This window comes from Tachyglossus aculeatus, unplaced genomic scaffold, assembly GCF_015852505.1.
Source record: "Tachyglossus aculeatus isolate mTacAcu1 unplaced genomic scaffold, mTacAcu1.pri scaffold_12_arrow_ctg1, whole genome shotgun sequence".
In the NCBI taxonomy this organism is placed as follows: Eukaryota; Metazoa; Chordata; class Mammalia; order Monotremata; family Tachyglossidae; genus Tachyglossus; species Tachyglossus aculeatus.
The window spans coordinates 1,244,838-1,269,287 of NW_024044858.1; the positions used below are offsets into that span (position 1 = coordinate 1,244,838).

The 24,450-nt window shown below is 49.1% G+C and overlaps 1 protein-coding gene across 1 annotated transcript in view; it reads right to left on the minus strand.

Annotated features, from left to right (window-relative positions):
• The window catches only part of UNC13B (unc-13 homolog B), a 210,215-nt gene that overhangs the window by 102,348 nt on the left and 83,417 nt on the right, over positions 1 to 24,450 (minus strand). Inside the window, exons 8-9 of the mRNA XM_038742473.1 lie at positions 16,657 to 16,692; positions 9,057 to 9,285 (exon numbers count right to left, since the gene is read on the minus strand). Of these exons, the coding sequence (XP_038598401.1) occupies positions 9,057 to 9,285; positions 16,657 to 16,692 (265 nt within the window). The remainder of the gene's footprint in view (positions 1 to 9,056; positions 9,286 to 16,656; positions 16,693 to 24,450) is intronic.

The following is a 24,450-nucleotide window of genomic DNA, read 5'->3' on the forward strand; positions in this document are numbered from 1 at the left end:
ACTGAGAGCCCGGGGGAAGTTCCCTCTCCATCCGACTGTCTGCTTTCACGGGGGGCGGCCCAGAGTTGCCCCTCGGCTTAGGTTCTAGAAGACGCCTCTCCGTTTGAGCAGGGATTTCAAGTTCCCCCGCGGCTGGAGAAACGAGCTTTTCAAGAGAGGCTCTGAACGGCTTGGGGCCCAAGCCCATCTTTCCTGTAAAGGAATGAAGCAGAGAACTCACAGTCTTCCTCCTCCCTGCCTCGTCTGGGAGGGGCTCTGCTTCATCTCTGCAGTCCTCGATACTCTCCTCGGAAAGGAAAGGCTCTGTCCGTCCCAGGAGGGTTTTCTTCTCCGCGGGATCCTCATGGGAGACGCTACCTGGAGGTCTTTCTGGTTTTGAAAGAGTCCCAAATCTGTTCATCTCTTCTTCCTTCTCTGCTAGATATTCAGATACCGTTTCCACTAGACACTGCAGTTCATCCAAGGGGTCGGCGAAGTCCTCGTTAGGTTCGACCGGAGGAAGGACCGGTTTCCGCTCAAAATAACCAAACCTCCCCTCCCCGGCCCTACGGGCTTGGGGCTCACGCTTCACCCTGAGTAGCCGAGCAGCTGGATTTGCTTGAACTGAGGCTCGTCCCCAGAAGGCTTCAGGTGGCCGGGCGGGTGACGGACACCGTGCCTGCGAAAGGAAGGTGAGCTCTTCCAGCCCAACCTCCGAAGTGGGGGACCCCTGAGGCTCATCGGAAGCACCGCTGTCGGATTCTTCCGGTGTGTCCGTTGGAGGCAAAGTCCCCTTCAGCTGGTCTGTGCTCTCCGCCTCCTCCCAATCCGCCAGGCCAACGATGCGGTCGCGTGTCCCCCTTGGAACCTCGCTGGCCCACGTGCCACTCTTAAACATCAGTCCATCTTTGTAAGGACGCAGAACTGGATAGTAGCGAGTCTTCCTTTCAGGGTGGCTGTGGATGAGGTGCTCGGCTCTACCGGGGGTTGGGAAAGCTCCTTCGGGGTCCAAATAAGCGGCCCACCCCGCCCCACGGGGAGCTTCGACCTCAGACAACTGCGCGCTTCTAGCCTCGGGTGAGCTGCTTCCCTCCCTCTTCTTCTCTCTTTCTGCCAAACAGCTGGACTGCCCTATACCCGCGGTGCCATGTTCTGGAGGAGAGCTGGGCAGATCCAGGTGCCAGTCCTGGACACTGGCAAGCTCACCAAACCGACCATGCGGGATGCCCTGAGGGGTGTCCTCCCAACATCCCCGCATCACTTCATCAACTTGTCTGGCACGCTCGTCGGGCGTGGAGGCCGTCTGGACCGTCTCCCCCTCTAGCTCCTGCCAATCTCTGGGATCGGTTTCAAGAAATCCCTCAAACTCCTGCCTCCTTGAATCCTCCCATCCGCCCTCCCGTTCGTCTCCTCCTGCGGCAGAGACCAGTGGAGGGGCTCTAACGCCGCCATTTCTACCTAGCGATCCTTGTCTGATGTATGAGGGGCCAAAGCCAAAGGGGCAGGGGAAGGAAGAAAAAACCGAAAACAAAAAAGGAAAGGGGATGAGAAAGGGAGAGAGAATTCAGACCGTGGTTGCATTGACCTTCGAAAGAGAGGGTTACACCAGCATACCTGACACAGGAGACAAACCCGGAGTAACAAAGTAAAAATGTGATTTACATTTAGGACGATTATGAATGAACAACACCGCTGTGAAATGAATTGTACCAACACTGCAGAAGCCACATTTCCCCGAGATCACTGATTTGATATTCACCCCACCCCAACCCCACGGCCCTTATGTACATACCTTTAAATTATACATTATAAATGATTTATTCATATAAATGTCTGTCTCCCCCTCTAGACTGTAAGCTCGCTACGGGCAGGATAGGTAGGGAATATGTCTGCAATTCTGCTGTATTGTACTCTCCCGAGTATGGTGGTCTGCACATAGTAAGCACCCAGTAAATACGACTGATTGAAGGATTAAGAGACCAATTATCACCCAGAAGAGAAATTATTCATTGCAAGAAACCTGCATTTTTAAAAACTCATCCTATTTTCAAAGAAGCTCTTTTTCTTATTAATCCTCATTATATACATTACTACGGCAGCTTGCTTAAACTCAAGCTCCAACCTACAGATGTTCCTGCTTGAAAATATCTATATTCGTGGGTTTGAATTAAGCTGGGAGTGAATCGGTTTGGAAAAAAAAAGAGCTGGAGTTTAGATAAAAACAGCAGATTGTGAAATTGCCAAGTAGTATTGACCACAGAGAGCAAAATATGTGGTTAACAAGACAATTTTGGTGCTCAAGAGAAAAAGAAGCAGCGTTGCCTAGTGGAAAGAGTAGGGGCCCGAGAGTCATAGCACTTGGGTTCCAGTCCCGGGTCCGCCACTTGCTGCTGTGTGACCTTGGGCAAGTCGCTTCACTTCTCTGTGCCTCAGTTCCCTCAACTGTAAAACATGAAGATCCAATACCTGATCTCCCCGCTACTTAGAATGTGATAATCAGGGGCTCTGCCTGACCTGATTATCTCGTATTTACCCCAGAGCTTAAAATGGTGCTTGCCACTGAAGCAGCGTGGCTTAGTGGAAAGAGCCCGGGCTTGGGAGTCAGAGGACGTGGGTTCAAATCCCGGCTCCGCCACTTGTCTGCTGTGTGACTTTGGCACGTCACTTGACTTCTCTGTGCCTCGGTTACCTCATCTGGAAAATGAGGATGAAGACTGTGAGCCCCACGTGGGGCAACCTAACCTTGCACTTACCCCAGCGCTTACAAGAGTGCTTAGCACAAAGTAAGCGCTGAACAAATACCACCATTATTATTATTATAGTAAGCGCTTAATAAATACCAGCTAGCTCTCTTCCTCCCTTCAAGGCCCTACTGAGAGCTCACCTCCTCCAGGAGGCCTTCTGAGACTGAGCCCCCTCCTTCCTCTCCTCCTCCTCCCCATCCCCCCAGCCTTACCTCCTTCCCCTCCCCACAGCACCGGCATATATGTTTGTACAGATTTATTACTCTATTTATTTCACTTGTACATATTTACTATTCTATTTTGTTAATATGTTTTGCTTTGTTGCCTGTCTCCCCCTTCTAGACTGTGAGCCCGCTGTTGGGTAGGGGCCGTCTCTATATGTTGCCAACTTGTACTTCCCAAGCGCTCAGTACAGTGATCTGCACACAGTAAGCACTCAATAAATACGACTGAATGAATGAATAAATGAATACCATTATAATAAAATAATAATAATGATGGCATTTATTAAGCTCTTACTATGTGCAAAGCACTGTTCTAAGCGCCGGGGAGGATACGAGGTGATCAGGTTGTCCCACGGGGGGCTCACAGTCTTCATCCCCATTTTACAGATGAGAGAACTCAGGCCCAGAGAAGTTAAATGACTTGCCCAAAGTCACACAGCTGACAATTGGTGGAGTACGATTTGAACCCATGACCTCCGACTCCAAAGCCCGGGCTCTTTCCACTGAGCCACGCTGCATTATCATAATTATCATTATGATTATGCCGTGTGCCTGGCTCAACTTGCAATTTGACTTCAATCACCAAATAATCAAATATATGTTGCCAGCTTGTACTTCCCAAGTACGTAGTCCAGTGCTCTGCACGCAGTAAGCGCTCAATAAATACGATTGAATGAATGAATCATTTGTTTGCTTCCAGGGCAAACAAATGATTAGAGCAAGGTAATGACCCTGATGCTTTGTGAAGTGTGACTTCAGTACGGCACGCATTCATGCCTAGGAGGAAATCAACCTCAGGCAGAGCCATAGGACCCTGCTCTAACCAAAAATGAATAACCCTCTAGTTTCATTTTGTAGGAAGAGGGCTAACTCCCTCAGCAGACATCCTGCGGTTCTGGGGCCATCCCGGGGAATCAGAAGGGCCTGGGTTCTAGTCCCGCCTCTGCCGCTCGCCTGCAGTTTGACCTTGGGCAAATCACTTCACTTTTCCAGGCCTCAGTTATCTCACCTGTAAAATAGGGACTAAGACTTGGAGCCCTACGTGGGACAGGGACAGGTTTCCTTGTGTCCATCCCAGAGCTTAGAACAGTATATGGCATAGAGTAAGTGCTTAACAAATACCACAATTATTATTATTATGACGATCCGAGTCCATTTTTTGTGGGCGAGCCATACGTACGGTGAGCAGCAATAAGCCCCAGCCGGGAGCAGCAGGGTACGCTCGACGTCCCCCTACAAGTTCAACTCAAAGACCACTTATTTTCTAAGAGGGGGCGGACGGTTTGTTCCCGGGCCGCGCTCAGATGCAGGTTCTGAATCGTGAGGGTCACAGTCACAGGGCATTTATGTTACCGTCCCCCTCTGAAAGTAGACAACAGTGACAATAGGAAGGGTGGATGCTTCCTGTGATCATCAAGTGTTTGAACTTGATCTGCAGTCGACCGTTGGCTCGTCTGGAGGCTCAAATTGGCTCGGGGAAATTCGAGGGCAAATGAGTGAATGAAGGTGTCTAGAAATCTGCCAGGAAGGTTAAATTAGTGAGTAGTGTCCTCTGTGCATGCCTGCTTCTTTCCATTCCAACGGCTCTGGAAGTCCCCGAGGCCTGTCGGGCTTAATAATAATAATAATAACAATAATAATAATGGCGGCATTTGTTAAGCGCTCACTATGCACAGAGCTCCGTTCTAAGCGGTGGGGTAGACATAAGGCAATCGGGTGTCCCACGTGGGGCTCACAGTCTTCATCCCCATTTGCCGGATGAAGTGACTGAGACAAAGAAAAGTCAAGTGACTTGCCCAAGGTCGTACAGCTGATCAGTGGCGGAGCTGGGAGTAGAACCCACGACCTCTGAATCCTAAGCCCGTGCTCTCGTCACTATGCCGCGCTGCTTCTCAATTAAAACGGCAAGCCAATTTTGTTCGACCCTTTGCTACGTATCTTCTGATAAGTCACATATCTCAGAGGCCCCAACAGAAAGAGCCCAGCTGCTGATCTTGCCCTCAGATATTCCCCTGTACCTCTCCTCACACGCTGTATTTATAATGACGGCATTTGTTAAGCACTATGTGCGAAGCACTGTTCTAAGCACTGGGTGGGGGGGATACAAGGTGATCGGGGTTGTCCCACGTGGGGCTCCACAGTCTTAATCCCCATTTGACCGATGAGGTAACTGAGGCTCAGAGAAGTGAAGCGACTTGGCCAAGGTCACACAACAGACAAGTGGCGGAGCCGGGAGGAGAACCCGTGACATCTGACTCCCGAGCCCGGGCTCTTTCCGCTGAGCCAGCCGCTTCTCATTTATGGTATTTATGGTAGTAACTGACACTGTTGGTCTTTTTACGCTTCCGCCTGGGCATGAGCTTCATCTGGCAACGACCAGGAAACTCTGGAAAGGTGGGAGCCAGTAGATGAGCAAGCACCTCTTCACACCATTCCCTGGAAACATAACATAAACGAGGCCTGTCCCGCAGCTTTGCAGATGACACCAGTCCCGGTGTGGCCTCTCTCCCTCCTGATCTTGCCACGGAGATCCAGCAGTCAGTCGAGATTTCTCCATCTCTTCCTCTCCTTTCCCCAATCTCCATCCACCCCATTCCTCCCTGGCTCTCCATCTCTCCTGTTCCCTGTCCCCAGACCCTCTCAGTCCTCCCAACTCTTTATCTCCCTCTCCTTTCCTCTCCCCTAAGCCCCTCTCTCAGGATCACCTGCTAAACTTCCCGGCCAGTCATTTGCCGAACGTGAGTAAGGCTTACCTCGTCTTGTCGTGGAAACACCGTGGGTCCTACTGCCTGTTCTAGATGCTCAGGGACCTCATTCTCATTTATTCGACCGCACTTATTGAGCATTTACGGTGTGCTAAGCGATCGAGCACTGTACTACAGGATCCATACTCAGGGTTCCACGACACCCTAAAGAGTTCTGCCCGTGAAGGTTATAATAATAACCTTCACGGTTATATAATAATTACTATAATATATACTATATACTATATATACTATATATAGTATATATATACTATATATATATAGTATATACCATATATACTATATACTATAATAATATAATAATAATTACTATATGCCAAGCACCGTTCTAAGTGGCAGGTTGTCCCACGTGGGGCTCACAGTCTTAATCATCATCATCATCAATCGTATTTATTGAGCGCTTACTATGTGCAGAGCACTGTACTAAGCGCTTGGGAAGTACAAATTGGCAACATATAGAGACAGTCCCTACCCAACAGTGGGCTCACAGTCTAAAAGGGGGAGACATTTTACAGACGAGGGAACTGAGGCACAAAGAAGTAAAGTGACCGGCCCAAGGTCACCCGGCAGACAAGGGGCGGAGCGGGAATTAGAACCCATCTCCTCTGACCCCAAGGCCGGGCCGTTTCCACTAAATCACGCCGTTTCTCTTGGCGGGTTCGGCTGTCAAGCCGTTCTCCGGACCTTCTCAAACTCCCAGGTTTGGGGCTCTGCCGTGACCTGCTCTGCCACCGTGACATCTGCTCCAGCCCTAGACCGCGTTCACGGTTCGGCACGCGGGTGCTACACGACGAGAAGAAATTCGTTCTCGCTCGGGAGTCCTGAGAGTGTTTCCATAGCAATACGGGGGCGCGGGCGAGGAGTTTCCCTACCAGTCCTCCTTGCAGACGGTTACATAACAAAGGTCCTTCTGGAAAAATTCCTCTGGGACAGACACAGGCTCTTCTGTCTGCCGGCTTCCCCCGGCAGAAACAGAACAATGGAACCGCCCCAAGTTCTGTCAGTCGAAGCGAAGAAAGAGAGCTTGGCTGTTTCACGAGGCCAGATCTCAGAAAGTGGTAAAAACTGGCCTTGGGACCTCCAGCCCATGAAGGTTTCTGGACTCAAGGGGTAAAGGTTCCTTCCTCTCCCCCTCGTCCCCCCTCTCTCCATCCCCCCATCTTACCTCCTTCCCTTCCCCACAGCACCTGTATATATGTATATATGTTTGTACATATTTATTACTCTATTTTTTTATTTATTTATTTATTTACTTGTACATATCTATTCTATTTATTTTATTTTGTTAGTATGTTTGGTTTTGTTCTCTGTCTCCCCCTTTTAGACTGTGAGCCCACTGTTGGGTAGGGACTGTCTCTATATGTTGCCAATTTGTACTTCCCAAGCACTTAGTACAGTGCTCTGCACATAGTAAGCGCTCAATAAACGCGATTGATGATGATGATGATGATAAAGAAGCAGTGTGGAAAGACCACGAGCCTGGGAATCAGGGGGACCTGGGTTCTGATCCCGGCTCTGCCCCACGTCTGCTGTGTGACCTTGAGCGAGTCACTCGTCTCCCCTGGGCCTCAGCTACCTCATCTGTCAAATGGGGGTAAGAGTGTGAGCCCCATGTGGGACAGGGACTGTGTCCAACCTAACTTGTATCTACCCCAGTGTTTAGAACAGTGCTTGGCACATAGAAAGTACTATTATTATTATCATTATTATTATTATTATTATTATTATTATATAACTTGCAAGAATTGTCTTGGGAGGCAGATATCCAAGTTTCATTCAGGACAATAAGAGAAAACCATTTCCCCAGACCACTGAACAACCTTATTGCTTCCTCTCCTCCCAGAAACTCCGTTTGGCCAGAAATTCTCACTGCGGGAACTCCATGGAAGCCACGGGGAGAAAGGGTTGAATTAATAAAACCACTGGAGGATGGTTGGACCCCGGGTGTGGCGGAGGCAACTGTTGGAGGACTCTTACCTAAATTTCCCTTGGGAATGGCAAATTCAGCTCTCAGGCTGAGGGGGCTGGGGCCGGGCTCAGTTTTCGGGGGCCGCTCCCATTTAAAAATAATAATGAGGATGATGATGGCATCTGTTAAGCGCTTACTATGCGCCAAGCACTCTTCTAAGCACTGGGGGAGATACAAGGTTATCAGGTTGTCCCAGGTGGGGCTCACAGTCCCATTTTCCGGATGAGGGAACTGGGGCCCAGAGAAGTGAGGCGACTTGCCTAAAATCACCCAGCTGACAAGTGGCGGGGCCGGGATTCGAACCCACGACCTCGGACTCCCAAGCCCTTTCCACTAAGCCGTCCTGCTGCCCTTAAGTATCAAGTCCCTTAATTAATAATAATGGCATTTATTAAGCGCTTACTATGTGCAAAGCACCGTTCTAAGCGCTGGGGAGGTACGAGGTGAGCAGGCTGTCCCATGGCGGGGGGGGGGCTCACAGTCTTAATCCCCATTTTCCGGACGAGGGAACTGAGGCCCAGAGAAGTGACTTGCCTAGAGCTGACAACTGGCGGAGCCGGGATTTGAACCCACCACCTCTGACTTCCAAGCCCGGGCTCTTTCCACTAAGCCACGCTTGAGGATTAAACCCCTTAATTCCCACTAAGTACCGCCCTGGGAGTCCCTGTTTACGCTCCACGTCGATCGGCCAGTCGTAATAATAATAATAATAATAATAATAATGATGAGGATGGCATTTGTTAAGTGCTTACTATGTGCAAAGCACTGTTCTAAGCGCTGGGGGGGGATACAATGTGATCAAGTTGTCCCACGTGGGGCTCACAGTCTTAATCCCCATTTTTACAGATGAGGCAACTGAGGCTCAGAGAAGTGAAGTGACTTGCCCAAGGTCACACAGCAGACTAGCGGTGGAGCCGGGATTCGAACCCATCATCATCAATCGTATTTCTTGAGCGCTTACTGTGTGCAGAGCACTGTACTAAGCGCTTGGGAAGTCCACATTGGCAACATCTAGAGACAGTCCCTACCCAACAGCGGGCTCACAGTCTAAAAGGGGGAGACAGAGGACAAAACCAAACACACTAACAAAATAAAATAAATAGAATAGATAGGTACAAATAAAATAAATAAATAAATAGAGGAATAAATACGTACCAACCCATGACCTCCGACTCCAAAGCCCGGGCTCTTTCCACCGAGCCACGCTGCTCGTAGCTACTGAGCGCCTTAGTGGGTGCGGAGCGCTGTACTGAGCGCTCGGGAGGGTGCAACAGCACAATAGGCAGACACATTCCCGGCCCAGGGGGGGAGACGGCCGTTAATGTGACTATCCCCCGGCCCAAGGACGGGAAACCGCCGTGCGGCGGGGACTCACCTGAGGGCCCTCCGCTCCCGATAGTCGAGGTCGTAGCTCTGCATGGAGTCGGTGCAGGAGTCCCGGGAGCCCCCCTGCAGCGGCTGCAGCGGAGCGGGGGGCCCCGGGAACGGGGCCGCGGGGGCCTTGGGCCGGGGGGTGGGGCGGCAAGGCGGAGGGATGCTCGTGCTGGTCTCGCTGCGGTAGTCGCTGTCTCGGTCTTCCCCCGCGCTGTCGGGGTCTTCAGAGGCTGCGGGAGAGAGACGGGACTCACTCCTCCGGGGCCTCTGGGAAGTCGGGGGTTAACCCGCTCCTCCCGCCAAGGGAACCCCGGGCTCTCCCCGCTGGCTGTGGGTTCGAATCCCGGCTCCGCCAACTGTCAGCTGTGTGACTCTGGGCGGGGCACTTCACTTCTCTGGGCCTCAAGCTGGAAAATGGGGGTTGAGGCGGCGAGCCCCCCCGGGGGACCACCCGATCGCCTTGTGACCTCCCCAGCGCTTAGATCAGGGCTTTGCACGTAGTAAGCGCTTAATGAATGTCATCCTTATTAACATTATAATATAATATATTATATAATATTATTATTAATTATTATTAATTGTTATATGATATTATATTATATGTATAATCTATAATCTAATATATAATAATATTATATTATATGTATAATATATAGTATAATATATAATGATATGATGATGATTATTATATATAATAAATTATATTCTCATATATCTATGAGAAGCAGCGTGGCTCAGTAGGAAAGAGCCCGGGCTTTGGAGTCAGAGGCCATGAGTTCAAATCCCAGCTCCGCCAACTGTCAGCTGTGTGATTTTGGGCGAGTCACTTCACTTCTCTGGGCCTCGGTGACCTCATCTGGAAAATGGGGATTAAATCTGTGAGCCCCACGAGGGACCACCTGATCACCTTGTAACCTCCCCAGCGCTTAGAACAGTGCTCTGCACATAGTAAGCGCTTAATAAATGCCATCCAAAAAAAATATATATATATATAATATATATCATTATATATTATTATCTGCTCAGTCCCCAGCAGAGTTGGAGCTTGAGAAACACCTCTTCCCTGACCCAGTGATGTGAACCTTCCCAGGATCCTTCTCCTGTCATGATTTCAATCAATCAATCAATCATACTTATTGAGCGCTTACTGTGTGCAGAGCACTGTACTAAGCGCTCAAATTAAGCGCAATGAAAGACGCGGTTCTCACCGCTGGAAACACCTACTTCGCGCTGGCCCGCGGCCAGAGACTGGGGCCGGTAGGATGGATGTTAGACCAAGGTCACTCTCTTCGGGGACAGGAAAGGGAAGGGTTGCTTTACTTTCATTCAATTGTATTTACTGAGCGCTTACTGTGTGCAGAGCACTGTACTAAACGCTTTACTTGGGGTTTCTAGGGGTTTAAATGGTGCCCACCGAGCAATCCCAGTAAACCGGTCTCAGGGGGCGGAGGAAAACCAGGGGGGCTCCTAAAGTCCGAGACCAGAGTACGGATTTCGGTTTTGTGAGCTAAAGGGGGGCTGTGGTAGATGCATTCCTCTGGGTATTCAGGGACAACTCTGAATAACATTGAATATATACAATATAATAAATTGTCATAATAAATTGTTATAATAAATATAATAAACAACAATGAACAAACAGTAACGAGAAGCAGCGTGGCTCAGTGGAAAGAGCCCGGGCTTTGGAGTCAGAGGTCGTGAGTTCAAATCCCAGCTCCACCACTCGTCAGCTGTGTGACTTTGGGCAAGCCACTTCACTTCTCTGGGCCTCGGTTGCCTCATCTGTAAAATGGGGATGAAGACTGTGAGCCCCACGTGGGGCAACCTGATCACCTCGTAAATTCCCCAGCGCTTAGAACAGTGCTCTGCACATAGTAAGCGCTGAATAAATGCCATTAAAAAAAAAATGAATCTTTTAGGTCTCCAACTGGGAGGACTTTGAAGGGAATTTTCATTTCAATTTCAGTGGGCGCAGAAGCAGCGCGGCTTAGTGGAAAGAGCGCAGGCTTGGGGGTCAGAGGACGTGGGTTCTAATCCCGGCTCCACCACTCGCCTGCTGTGTGACCCCGAGCCCATTGTCGGGTAGGGACCGTCTCTCTATGTTGCCGATTTGTACTTCCCAAGCGCTTAGTACAGTGCTCTGCACACAATAAGCACTGGATAAATACAACTGAATGAATTTTGTTAGTATGTGTGGTTTTGTTCTCTGTCTCCCCCTTTTAGACTGTGCGCCCACTGTTGGGTAGGGACTGTCTCTATATGTTGCCAACTTGTACTTCCCAAGCGCTTAGTACAGTGCTCTGCACACAGTAAGCGCTCAATAAATACGATTGATTGATTGATTGATTCCCTGTGCCTCATCTGGAAAACGGGGGTGAAGACTGTGAGCCCCACCTGGGCCAACTTGCATCTACCCCGGCGCTTCGAACAGGGCTTGGCACATAGTAAGCGCTTAACAAATACCGTAAAAATGGGGATTAAGACTGTGAGCCCCTCGTGGGACAACCTGATCACCTTGTAACCTCCCCAGCGCTCAGAACGGCGCTTTGCACATAGTAAGCGCTTAATAAATGCCATCATCATTATTATTACTATTAAAAAAAACCTGTGGGCCAGGACTACCAAGGAATCTGCTAGCCAAGAGGCCGGATATTCCCAGCACCTGGACAGAACTGATCCTACCTCAACCCCCCAGTACCTGGCCGAGAGACCCTCAGAATCCCTGGTAGACTGTGCGCCTACTGTTGGGTAGGGACCGTCTCTATATGCTGCCAACTTGGACTTCCCAAGCGCTTAGTACAGTGCTCTGCACACAGTAAGCGCTCAAATATGATTGATTGATTGGTATTTGTCCATTTGCCTGGCATGTCCATTAACCTAAGCCTATCCCAACCCCAAGCCGTTCCACTCCCGCCGCGCTCTCCGAAAGGCAACTCGACCTCTTTGTCTCTCTCGGCCAGAGACGCTTTGTGGACACCCTTCCCGAACACCTGACGGTTTTTGGGGGTGCAAAGCAAGAGGGTCAACCGAGACCCCCTTCTCTACCAGGTTGGCAGCCATCGCTCGCCCCCTCCTCCACCGCCACAGAGACACCGAAAAGAGAAGCTGAACATCAAATCCCGGTTGCACCGCCGCCACCAACTTGGCTGGACAATCAAATGGAAACCGTAGCAGAAAAGCCCAGAGGCAAGCCGGGAGAAGGGGTCACAGGAGGATCCCGGGAAGTGAGAAAGGGAGTGGGCTCAGCCACAACTGTTCTAGGAAATCGTTGCCGACTTGTACTCCCCAAGCGCTTAGTACAGTGCTCTGCACACAGTAAGCGCTCAATAAACACGATTGATTGATTGAAATGGCTTCCGTCCCCTCCAGCCCAGCGTTTTCAGCCAAGGAACCTTGAGGTTTACCTTCAACCCACATCTGGACAGAAAAAAAACATTCTCTCCCCAAGGAGCCCCCCCAAAATATTGCAAACAGTGAAATTCACCGAGTGCTCAGGGAAAAATCTTCCCTGAAAGGATAGAGCCGTCCATCTTTATAATAATAATGGCATTTATTAAGCGCTTCCTATGTGCAAGGCACTGTTCTAAGCGCTGGGGAGGTTACCAGGTGATCAGGTGGTCCCACGGGGGGTTCACAGTCTTAACCTCCATTTTACAGATCACAGAGAAGTGAAGCGATTTGCCCAAAGTCACACCGGACCCAGGATTTGAACCCACGACCTCTGACTCCAAAGCCCGGGTTCAGTCCCCTGAGCCACGCTGCTTCTCCTTCTTCCCACCCGGCGTTAAGCCGCGAGGCGTTTTCCAAGCAAATCCATTTGATTGTCCTCCCTGAAGGCGGGATACCACCTCCTGCTTCTTCCTCTCTGGCTGCCTGTGGGTCTCCTGCCGAAACGGCAGAGTTGGAAGGGTTGGGAGAGGTGAAGGTCTCCAACGGGAACGCTCAGGAAAATCACTGGAATACTAAGTGATTGAAATACGGCCAAGGTTGTCCTCAGCACGGTGGTGGCTTTAGAGAGCTCGGCAGCGAGGGCCAGAAAGAAGGGCCTTGTTCAGAGTGGAGGCGAGTGCTCGAATGGGGCCCTCCGCTTGCCGTATTTACACAGGATCACTGTCCAAGTGGGAAGAAGGTTACTCAGGACCTGCAGCAACAAGGCTCTGGAAGTCTTATCCGGAGGTCAAGGCGGGGTGGAGCACCGGGAATACAGACAGCCACCCTGGCATCACTGATAGAGCAAATTAGTCAACTTCTGCCTAATCTGATGTGACTGAAACCCAACTGCCCCTCCCTGGAAGTTTAGTTCTGGTAAACCCGGACTTGGGAATCAGAGTGCCCAGGCTGGAGATTTAGGATAACTCCATTCGTGACGACAAAACGGACGAGCAAAGCCAGACAGCTCAATCTAGGGGCAGAGCAGAGCTGAGATGTGCCGACGGGCACCGCGGATCCCTTAAGGGGCTTCCCCGGATGGGGCCTAACGGGGCTGCGATGCCAGGATCGCGGGAAAGGAATCCCTCCGAAGCGGAGAATGGGGTTCTCTGCGGGGGGCTCTCCACCCTCAGGCCAGGCCTGGGAATCGGTGTTCAGAGAATAAAAATGTCCACAATTATGGAAATTATACAGAGGCGATTCAGTCTAGTGGGAGGAACACAGAACCGAGCCAGAAGACCGAGGTTCTCGTCCCACGTCTGCCCGGCCTTGGGGGTTGGGGAGTCGAGGGGAATGAGCGTCAGAGTGAGACTTGGCCTCTCTGAGCCTCAGTTTCCTCGTCTTTAAACTGGAAATATGAAGCAGGCTCTCCCTACCTTAGATTGGGAACCTCGTGGGGAACCGTGCCTGATTTGATTGCCTTGCTTCCACCCTCACAGTTGGCACAGTGATTGGCACAATCAATGCTTAAGAGATTATCAGGACGATTATAAATTCAGTTCACCCAAAGGGGAGAGGGAGATGACCGGACCCATGCGGAAAAAGCGGGAAAGGGCTTCACTCGGCCTTCAAATCAAAGTCGGGATTCTAACACTGCTTTGGACAGACTTCTCCACCAAGCACGGATAGTAAAGGAACGTAGGAAACACCAAAGGGGAGTCAGTATTCTACTGTTAAATTTTCACCTCATTATTAATGAGGGATAACCGTTCATAGGGAATTCTACACCTCCCAGTCAAATTAGGCCCTGGCCTCTGGCTTATCCCACGATTCATTTTTAGGCTGACAAATTTAACTGAGGATGAAGCCAGCTTTTTGGTTGTGGTGGTTCTGCCTAACTCATGCTCACAAGGAAGGAGCCCAAAAGAGAGGCACAGGCCCCACCCTGATCAATAAATGAATATTCATGCACGCGGGCCAGCTCTGCCAACTTGCCAAAACCCCCAACATTCCCCAAGTCCAACTGAACCTGAATGGTGTGTTGCCAACTTGTACTTCCCAAGCATTTAGTACAGTGCTCTGCACACAGTAGGCGCTCAATAAATACGATTGATTGATTGATTGATGAACCTGAGCCTTTGGGGTGAGGAAGACAGAAGTAGGACCCAGAACTAGAGTCTACCGTAAGGAAATTCGGAGGAAAAAAAATATCATCAGGCGAGGGAAGGAAGGCTTGGAAGTGCCACTGAGCAACTGCAGAGCCAAGCCAAAGAAGGGCCCAGGATCTCAGGCTCTAAAGCCAGAGTCTGGTTCATTTCCAGTCGGCCTAAATACGATCTTTAAACAGTACAAAAGGACTAAAAATTCTTCTCCTGGGCTCTCCCAAGGGGACTTGGCGATGAGAGGAAGGGGTCTGGACTGCGAGCCCGTTGTTGGGTGCGGACCGTCTCTATAGGTTGCCAACTTGTATTTCCCAAGCGCTTAGTCCAGTGCTCTGCACACAGTAAGCGCTCAATAAATACGACAATGAATGAAGAGACAGAAGTAGGAGAGACAATAGCAAAATTGTTGCCACGTGAGGTCACGCTCTCCTATCGATGTCTGTCTCCCCCTCTGTATGGTAAGCTCCTTGTGGGCAGGGTAAATCTCTACCATCTCTGTTATACTGTATTCTCCCAAGCACTTCATACAGTGCTCCGCGCCGCACTCGATAAATACCATTGATTGATGGATTGATTTCCAGCTTTCAGTGAGTTTGGATGGGACTAAATACACCAATTCTTGGCCCCTCCCAGGCTGGCCTGCCCTTCTAAGGGTAACCCGGGATGCCGATTCCTTGTCAGACCAAGGAAAGAAAAAGTGGGAAATGTCTCCAGTTATTCAACTTGTTCTCCTTCTGCGGAGGAAATGACTAAGCCAGGGTCTCTGCCCCTACCTCGCATCATTAAACGGACTATGTGAGAATCCTTTCAGGAGAGGACTGGACTCATCGAACTTGAGAATTGGGCCGGGAAAAGAGCACAGCTCAGGTTCCCAAACAGCACTGTGTTGATCAGTGATGGAGACAGGACTGGAGGACTGTGTTCTGGAAGCAGACCACCTGGAACAGGAGAAGCCACTGAGAGGAAACTATTTCCCACAGCTCGGCTCTCTTTCTCAAATACTAACGGCCGCTTCATATATTTCTTCCATTTCGGTCGGAAAACCTTTTGGGACGGGCTAGTTTTTGTGATGAAATCTACCCTGCTTCTCACTCTGGGACCCTGGGGAAGATCTGCCTTATACCAATGGCAGTACTGATCTGAGAGGTCTTGGCATAAAGAACCATCTGATCTCTCTCTTTTTTTTTTAAGCTGAGGTCCCCATTTGACTCAGAGTCTAAAGATTTTATAGGTAGAAGCCTCCCCACTTCTTTGACGGCAGGATGGTGCCTTTGATTGAGGCGGGGAGGGGAGCATTAGAAAAGGTGGCAGCCTCCAATCAGCTAGTAGCTTCTCCTGCGCTAGCCTGGCCAGAAAGGTCATTCATTCAATTGTATTTATTGAGCGCTTACTGTGTGCAGAGCACTGTACAAAGCGCTTGGAGAGTACAATTCGGCAACATCTAGAGATAATCCCTACCCAGTAATGGACTCACGGTCTAGAAAGGGCGGGGGAACAGACAACAGAACAAGTAGACAGGCATCAATAGCACCAAAATAGATAAAGAGGATTATAGATCTATATTATGGAAAGGTCCATGAAGGAAAACGCACAGTAGCCTGGCTTTTGGTCAAGGGAGAACCACATAAATTAGGGGCAGGGGTGGCATGAATGACCCGTCGATCCGCTGGGAATAACCAGTCCCACAGAGGCTGGCAGTCACTCTCTGCCAACTTTATCTAGTGACGGACGGTTCTGGTTTCCCATTAAGCGGCTGCCGGACCAAGGTGGGCAGAGTGCCAACTAACATCAGCTCCGGGTGAGATAAAGAGAGCTGTGCCAACTGCTCAGCTTGCAATAATAGGAGCTTGAGGAGCTTGACCAGACTCTGCAGAAAAACTCCTTAAGCATCGAACCGAAAACACAGACCACCACACCCAGCCCTTTACACCACGTAACCGCTCCCTAGAACCAGAGAAAGGGAAAGAAAATCTTTCGCTTGTATGCATGAATATCCAGCTTATTGGCTCCTAGGGAAACATGCTAAAGACCAGACCAAGCAACTTGCAAGGAATTGAAGTTGTTACATACTCTGCTGCTCTCCCCATCCGAAATAGCTCCAATTACCTGAGGGAACCACAAACGGAAGCAGAGAATGAGAGTGGGGAAAAAAAAGAATAAAACCACATATCTTTCCCAATTATTACAGAATACCTTACGGCAGTTCCACTTTGCAAAACCACCTCAGTCCCTGCTCCTCTCATCACTCAAGGTGCGGCTGCCAACTTTACCTCCCCGGGCAAGGGTGCCAGGGCGATGGGATGATTACAAAAACCCAGGTCAAATCCGCCGTCACCTTGTAATTTCCAAACTCAGAAAGAAATGCCCCAATGGTACCATCTGAAGCCACCCTCCATCACCCGACTGTTGGTTGGCCTGGGACGAATTAGTTAACTTCTCTGTTCCTCAGTTTCCTCAGCTACAACCAGAGGGATCATCTCTGTCCCTGCCGTGCCCCCGTCCTCAGACCGCGAGCACCAGGTGGAACAGGGAAGCAGTGTTGCCTAGTGGATACAGCGTCGGCCTGGGAGTGAGAGGACTCGGGTTCTAATCCTTGGTCACCCACTTACCTGCTGTGTGACCTTGGGCAAGCCACTTAACTTCCCTGTGCCTCAGTTCCCTCATCTGTAAAATGGGGATGAAGACTGTAAGCCCTACGTGGCTTTTTAGACTGTGAGCCCACTTTTTAGACTGTGAGCCCACTGTTGGGTAGGGACTGTCTCTATATGTTGCCAACTTGTACTTCCCAAGCACTTAGTACAGTGCTCTGCACACAGTAAGCGCTCAATAAATACGATTGATTGATTGATTGAATGACAGGGACTGTGTTCAACCTGATTAGCTGGTGTCTACCCCGGCCCTTAGTGCCTGGCACGTAGTGAGCCCTCAGCAAATGCCATAAAAAAATAAAACCACGGGCTGCGCCTGATATAAACATATTGCCAGAGCTTGACCCAGTTTTATCGCTGATTATTCTTGACTCGAATCCCTCCAGATTTTCTTCTTTTTCATCGTTTTAACTGGGTTGCTGAATACGTCTAAAACTGAACTTTTCTTCCTTCTGAAATCCCCTCCTCCACCTATGACAATTGACCGCCCCCCACCCCATTCTCTCTGAAACCCACAGCTTTGGTATATCCTTGACTCCTCCCTTTCTTTTCTCTCTCTTATTTAATCTGTTGATAAATCCTGTCAGTTTTTCCTCCACAACATTTCCTGGATCTTCCCCTTCCTTTACAGCCAAACGGCCACTGCCCTGGTTCAGGCACTTATCATATCCTGGACGGACTACGGCAATCAGCCTCCTTGCCCGTCTCCCTGGCGCCAATCTCTCCCCCACCCAGCTCAGACTTCACTTTGCTGCCCGGACCATTTTTCTAATCCCTCTCCCTGCACCCATGTTCCCTCTCCGAAGAGACCTTCAACGACCCATGTTTTTATAAATCAAGCAGAAACTTCTGTCCATTGGCTCTATCAGATCTCTCCCCTCCTAGTTATCCCACTTTCTTACCCACACCGTTCCCCGTCTTGAACTCTTAGTTTCTCTCACAATACTACTCACGGGGGCCTCATTCTCATCACTGGAAGCGGCATGGCCTAGTGGAAAGAGCAAAAGGGCCTGGCGGTCAAAGGACCTGGGTTCTAATCCCAGCACCGCCACTTCTCTGCTGTGTGACCCCGGGCAAGTCGCTTCACATCTCTGGGCCTCAGTTCCCTCGTCTGCAAAATGGGGATTCGACACCTGTTCTCTCTCCTGCTTAGACATTGAGCCCCATGTGGGGCCTATCTACCCCAGTGCTTGACACTAGTAAACACTTAAATACCACAGTTACTATCATCTCTCCCACTTCCCACCCTTTGCTATGCTCACCCTCCCTCACGGTATTCCCTCCCCACTGAAATCCACCAGACCCCAGCTCTCCCTATCTTAAAAGCTGTTCATGATCAATTTTTATTCTCCCTAGGTAATAATAATTATTATTATGGTATTTAAGTGCTTACCATGTGCCAAACACTGTTCTAAGTGCTGGGTCATATTCCTTCCAACTACTAGCTCAGAAGTCCCACCCCAAGTACGCACTTGGGCACTCTATATTACCCATAGCACTTCAGTATATACATTTTTAGACTGTGAGCCCGCTGTTGGGTAGGGACTGTCTCTATATGTTGCCAATTTGTACTTCGCAAGCGCTTAGTACAGTGCTCTGCACATAGTAAGCGCTCAATCAATACGATTGATGATGATGATACGCTACCATTTAAGCACATACTCACTTACATACCCACTTTGCTCCTGTGTTTGTAAATTCATTCATGCATTCATTAAATCGTACTTACTGAGCACTTTGTGCAGGGCACTGCGCTAAGCACTTGGGAGAGTATGATTCAACAATAAAGAGACACATGCCCTGCCCACAACGAGCTTACAGTCTGGAGGCGGGGAGACCGACCAATGCAAACAGATAAGATTACAGATATGTACATAAGTGTTGCCGGCCTGTGAAGGGGGAAGAACAGAGGGTGCAAGTCGGGGCGATGCAGAAGGGAGTGGGAGGAGAAGAAAAGAGGGTCTGGGAAGGTCTCACGGAGGAGATGTGCCTTCCATACGGCTTTGAAGGGAGCGGGGAGGGTAACTATCAGTCCGATTTGAGGAAGGAGTTTTCTGAGGAGCGGGATGATATGTCCTGAACATTTTTGTAAAAAAATGATTCGGGCAGCAGAGCGTTAATATAGACTGGAGTCAGGAGAGACGGGAGGCCGGGAGGTCAGTAAGAAGGCTGATGCAGTAATCCAGGTGGGATAAGATGAGTGACTGTATTAACGTGATGGCTGTTTGGATAATAATAATAATAGTCATGTTGGTATTTGTTCAGCGCTTACTATGTGTCAAGCACTGTTCTAAGCGCTGGGGGGGATACAAGGTAACCACGGTTGCCCCACGTGGGGCTCACAATCTTAATCCCCATTTTACAGATGAGGGAACTGAGGCCCAGAGAAGTTAAGTGACGTGCCCGAAGTCAGAAGCTGAGAAGTGGCAAAGCCGGGATTAGAACCCATGACCTCTGACTCCCAAGCCCGGGCTCTTTCCACTGAGCCACGTGGATGGAGAGGGAAGGGCAGATTTCAGCATTGTTGTGAAGGTGGGACCGACAGGATTTAGTGATGGATTGAATATCTGGATTGAATAATAATAATGATGGCATTTATGAAGCGCTTACTATGTGCAAAGCACTGTTCTAAGCTCTGGGGAGGTTACAAGGTGATCGGGTTGTCCCACGTGGGGCTCACAGTCTTAATCCCCATTTTACAGATGAGGTAACTAAGGCACAGAAAAGTGAAGTGACTTGCCCAGAGTCACACAGCTGGCAACTGGTGGGGGCGGGATTTGAACCCGTGACCTCTGACTCCAAAGACCATGCTCTTTCCATTGAGCCACGCCGCTGAATGAGAGAGGGGAGTCAAGGATAACACCAAGGCTAAGGGCCTGTGAGACAGGAAGGATGGTGGTGGCATCTACAGTGATGGGAAACTCACTGAAGGGGAGGACAGGGTTTGGGTCGGAGGATAAGGAATTCTGTTTTGGACATGTTAAGCTTGAAGTGACACCTCCTCGGGTGAACTGTAAGCTCCCTGAGGGCGGGGATCACGTCTACTAACTTTACTGCACTCTCCAAATGCTTAGTACAGTACTCTGTACATAAAAAAATGCTCAAAGAACGCCTCTGACAGACCGATTCTCCATTTAGATTGTGAATTTCTTTCAGGCCCGGGATTATGTTTTACCTGGATTTTAAATAATCCCCCCGGACACAGTGAAAAGTGCTTTTTTAATGCACATTGTATGAGCTTATTAGATACGATCAAGATGAGAGGGTTTCAGGCTGAATGCCTTTCGGGGGCCTAATTTTCTTCATAAAACCCGATGTGAAAGGTACTTTGAGATGATCCGGTTCGGACCCCTTCCTCTAGGCAGGTGATTGCCGAACTATCGAGAACGGACAGACCCTAGATAACTTTTCCTAGTTTTATTTCCGGGGGAGGACTCCTCAGCCCCCCTCAGTTGCCTGTTCTGTATAAGCCGACAGAGCTACACCCTACGAAATCTCATCCGTCACCTGGGAGGGATTTGAGACAAATATTCAAAAATAAAACTCGGGCCCAGGCTTTATCGCCCGGACTCACTCGGCCTTTGTGTTGCAACATTACAGCACGACAGGCATATCCTCACCTAGGCTTAGGCTTTCAGAAGTATACAGTGTGACTCTGAGTCATTAGTTATTATTAGTTATTCTTTTTAACTGAGAAATTTTACGAAGTGCTCACCCCAGAGCTTGACAGCAAGTTAAAGGAGGGAAATTTGCTGTGGAATGAAACGCTCTCTCCCTCTCCATCCCCCCCATCTTACCTCCTTTCCTTCCCCACAGCACCTGCATATATGTATATATATTTGTACATATTTATTACTCTATTTATTTATTTATTTATTTTACTTGTACATATCTATCCTATTTATTTTATTTTGTTAGTATGTTTGGTTTTGTTCTCTGTCTTCCCCTTTTAGACTGTGAGCCCACTGTTGGGTAGGGACTGTCTGTATATGTTGCCAATTTGTACTTCCCAATCAATCAATCAATCAACCGTATTTATTGAGCGCTTACTATGTGCAGAGCACTGTACTTAGCTTAGTACAAGCGCTTAGTACAGTGCTCTGCACATAGTAAGCGCTCAATAAATACGATTGATTGATTGATTGATTGATTGATTAAGGGGCATTAATCTCCAATCAGTCCGTCAATGGCATTTACTGAGTGCTCGCCTTGCGCAGAGCACTATGCTAAGCACTTGGGAGGATATAATGCAAAACAAGTAATACTTGTGATGCTTTGAAATGACTCTGTCGTGACTATCCACGCCTCCAGTCACTAGAAATTTCCCCCAGAACAAGAAAAACGCCTCACCTTTAGCTTCGAGGCATTTGCCGGCATTCTCCAACTTGTATATCTCCAACTTAGAGAAGCAGCGTGGCTCAGTGGAAAGAGCCCGCGCTTTGGAGTCGGAGGGCATGGGTTCAAACCCCGGCTCTGCCAATCGTCAGCTGTGGGACTTTGGGCAAGTCACTTCATTTCTCTGGGCCTCAGTGACCTCATCTGTAAAATGGGGGTTAAGACTGTGAGCCCCCCGTGGGACAACCTGATCACCTTGGAACCCCCCCGGCGCTTAGAACAGTGCTTTGCACATAGTAAGCGCTTAATAAATGCTATCATTATTATTATTATTAAAAGAGTTGGTAGGCACGTTTCCTGCCCACAACGAGCTGACACTCAGGCTCAAGACCCCGCTCTCCTTTGCTGACTGCCCGGTGAAGGATCACTGGACCGATGGTTTCATTCACTTCTCTGGGCCTCAGTTCCATCTGTAAAATGCGGATGAAGACTGTGAGCCCCGCCGGGGGCAACCTGATCACCTTGTAACCCCCCAGCGCTTAGAACAGTGTTTTGCACATAGTAAGCGCTTAATAAATGCCATTATTATTATTATTATTATCACACTGATAGTTACTCTCAATATTTTCATATGCTGGAATTCCGGCCCAATTTCTCCCGTTTGATTCCCAGCGCACAAACAGCATAACAGGGCTTCCTTCATAAACTTGAAAACACCTCTCCCGTCGGCCTTTTTTTCCTAGCCTAGGCAGGACCTATACCTCCGAATCTATCACCGTCCCTTGCAGAATTTTTCCTGCCCTTTTCAGGACTCAGATCGCTGGGCTAGGAAGAGACTATCATTCCTCGATAGCGGAGTGAACTTAGTTTACCACGCTCTACTATTTCACCTGTCCCCAAGCTATTTTAATGTCCGTCTCCCCTTGTGGACTGTAAGCTCCTTGTAGGCAGGGAGCATGTCTCCGAACTCTGCTGCACTTTCCCAAACACCTAGTGCAGCGCTCAGCATATAGTAAGCACCCGATAAGTAGCACTGATTGAAGCTTTTGAAGCCAGGAGAGTGGAACTCCTTTAAGAGACATGAGGGGTGAACGAGAGAGCAGAGTCGAGGATGACCCCAAGGTTGCGGGCTTGTGAGACGGGAAGGATGGTAGTGCCGTCTACAGTGACGGTGAGCATCTTCGAATACGATCACTTGTAACTTGTTACAGCACACGGCTGGGGGTTTGCGGAAATATCCGACGGCGGGCTCCGTCACGAGGCAATGCAGTGACAATCTGATGCCAACCGCTCACATGCATGCCCTCATTCCGTTCCGGCTTCAGCTTCCCAGCTGCGGATTCACTGCTTCTGAGTCCCGAGTAGCCCTCACCCTAATCTTCTCGGAATTTTTTTAGCTCTGGGGAATTGTTAGAGCCACGGAACGGGGAGGGGCAGTCTCCGGGACCTACAGGGAGTATACAAATACCCTCTAGAGAGCTCGTCAGGGATGAGGATGTCGTGCATTTGGGCTCCGGGTATTCAGACTCCGGGAACCTGCTGTCCCCGAATTAGGCCGATTATGTATTCAAGGAGGGTAGAGAGTGTGAATGCAAAATGCATGACCGCCTAGGGAGCCAGCATCATCCGTGCCCTAATTAAAACTGGTAAAAGTGAAACGTGGTGGGGCTGCGGAGCCTGGAAACTTGATTAGGATGCATAATGTCCATGCTAATAGTGAGACCCATTTAGAAATGTCTTTGTGTAGCACTCTTCTTAGCCCAAGCCAATCGAGCAATTAGTAGGTGCAAAGCACTGGTCTAAGCAACTGGGAGAGGACGATATAAGAGAAACTAGCAGACACATTCCCTGCCCATAACGAGCTTAAAGTCTAATGATAAACCCTTCCTTTGCTCCGACCCCTTGTGAGTTTCTAGCCTGGTCTCTCAGAGGCCAGGGAGGAATCCGATCAACTGACGGATCACTGGAAACTGCTGCCCGTTCCGGGACGGGTGATGCTAATTACATCTAATTACATCTGCTCTCCCTGGCTAGATGCGGAAGGAAGGAGCACTAGAGTCGGGCTTTGAAGCTGTATGGCTTGGCTCAAATCTTAACTAGCACCCTCGGCCCAGAGGTTGCCAGGGGGTATTGTTACCTAATTTATTATAATGATCATTTTAAAATTTACAACTAGTATGACAGGGCTCGATTTTAATGCTATAGGCCTTTCCACCTCTCGTCAGTGGCCTGGCCTGATGGTACCTGGACTGTCTCTATATGTTGCCAATTTGTACTTCCCAAGCGCTTAGTACAGTGCTCTGTACATAGTAAGCGCTCAATAAATACGATTGATGATGATGATGATAAACACCTGTACATATGTATATATGTTTGTACATATTTATTACTCTATTTATTTTACTTGTACATATCTATTCTATTTATTTTATTTTGTTAGTATGTTTGCTTTTGTTCTCTGTCTCCCCCTTTTAGACTGGGAGCCCACTGTTGGGAAGGGACTGTCTCTATATGTTACCAATTTGTACTTCCCAAGGGCTTAGTACAGTGCTCTGCACATAGTAAGCGCTCAATAAATACGATTGATGATGATGATGATAAACATGATTGGATGAATGAATGAATGCAGGAATTCCCCGCCACTTCTTGAGTTTCGCTCATTCTACCCGGAATGAAAGTAGACTTTTTGCTACTGGCTTTGAAGTATCATGTTGGAGGGTCAGGGGCCGATAACTACAAAAAGCTGGACACCTGAACCCTGGATTTTAGGATTTTCTAGGTTTTAGAGGACTGAGGAAGAGTGGTAAGTGGGAGAGGGCTGGGATAGTCACGTCTTGGGCTTGGAAGGACACTTGGGGAGGTTATGACACTTTCTCACCCA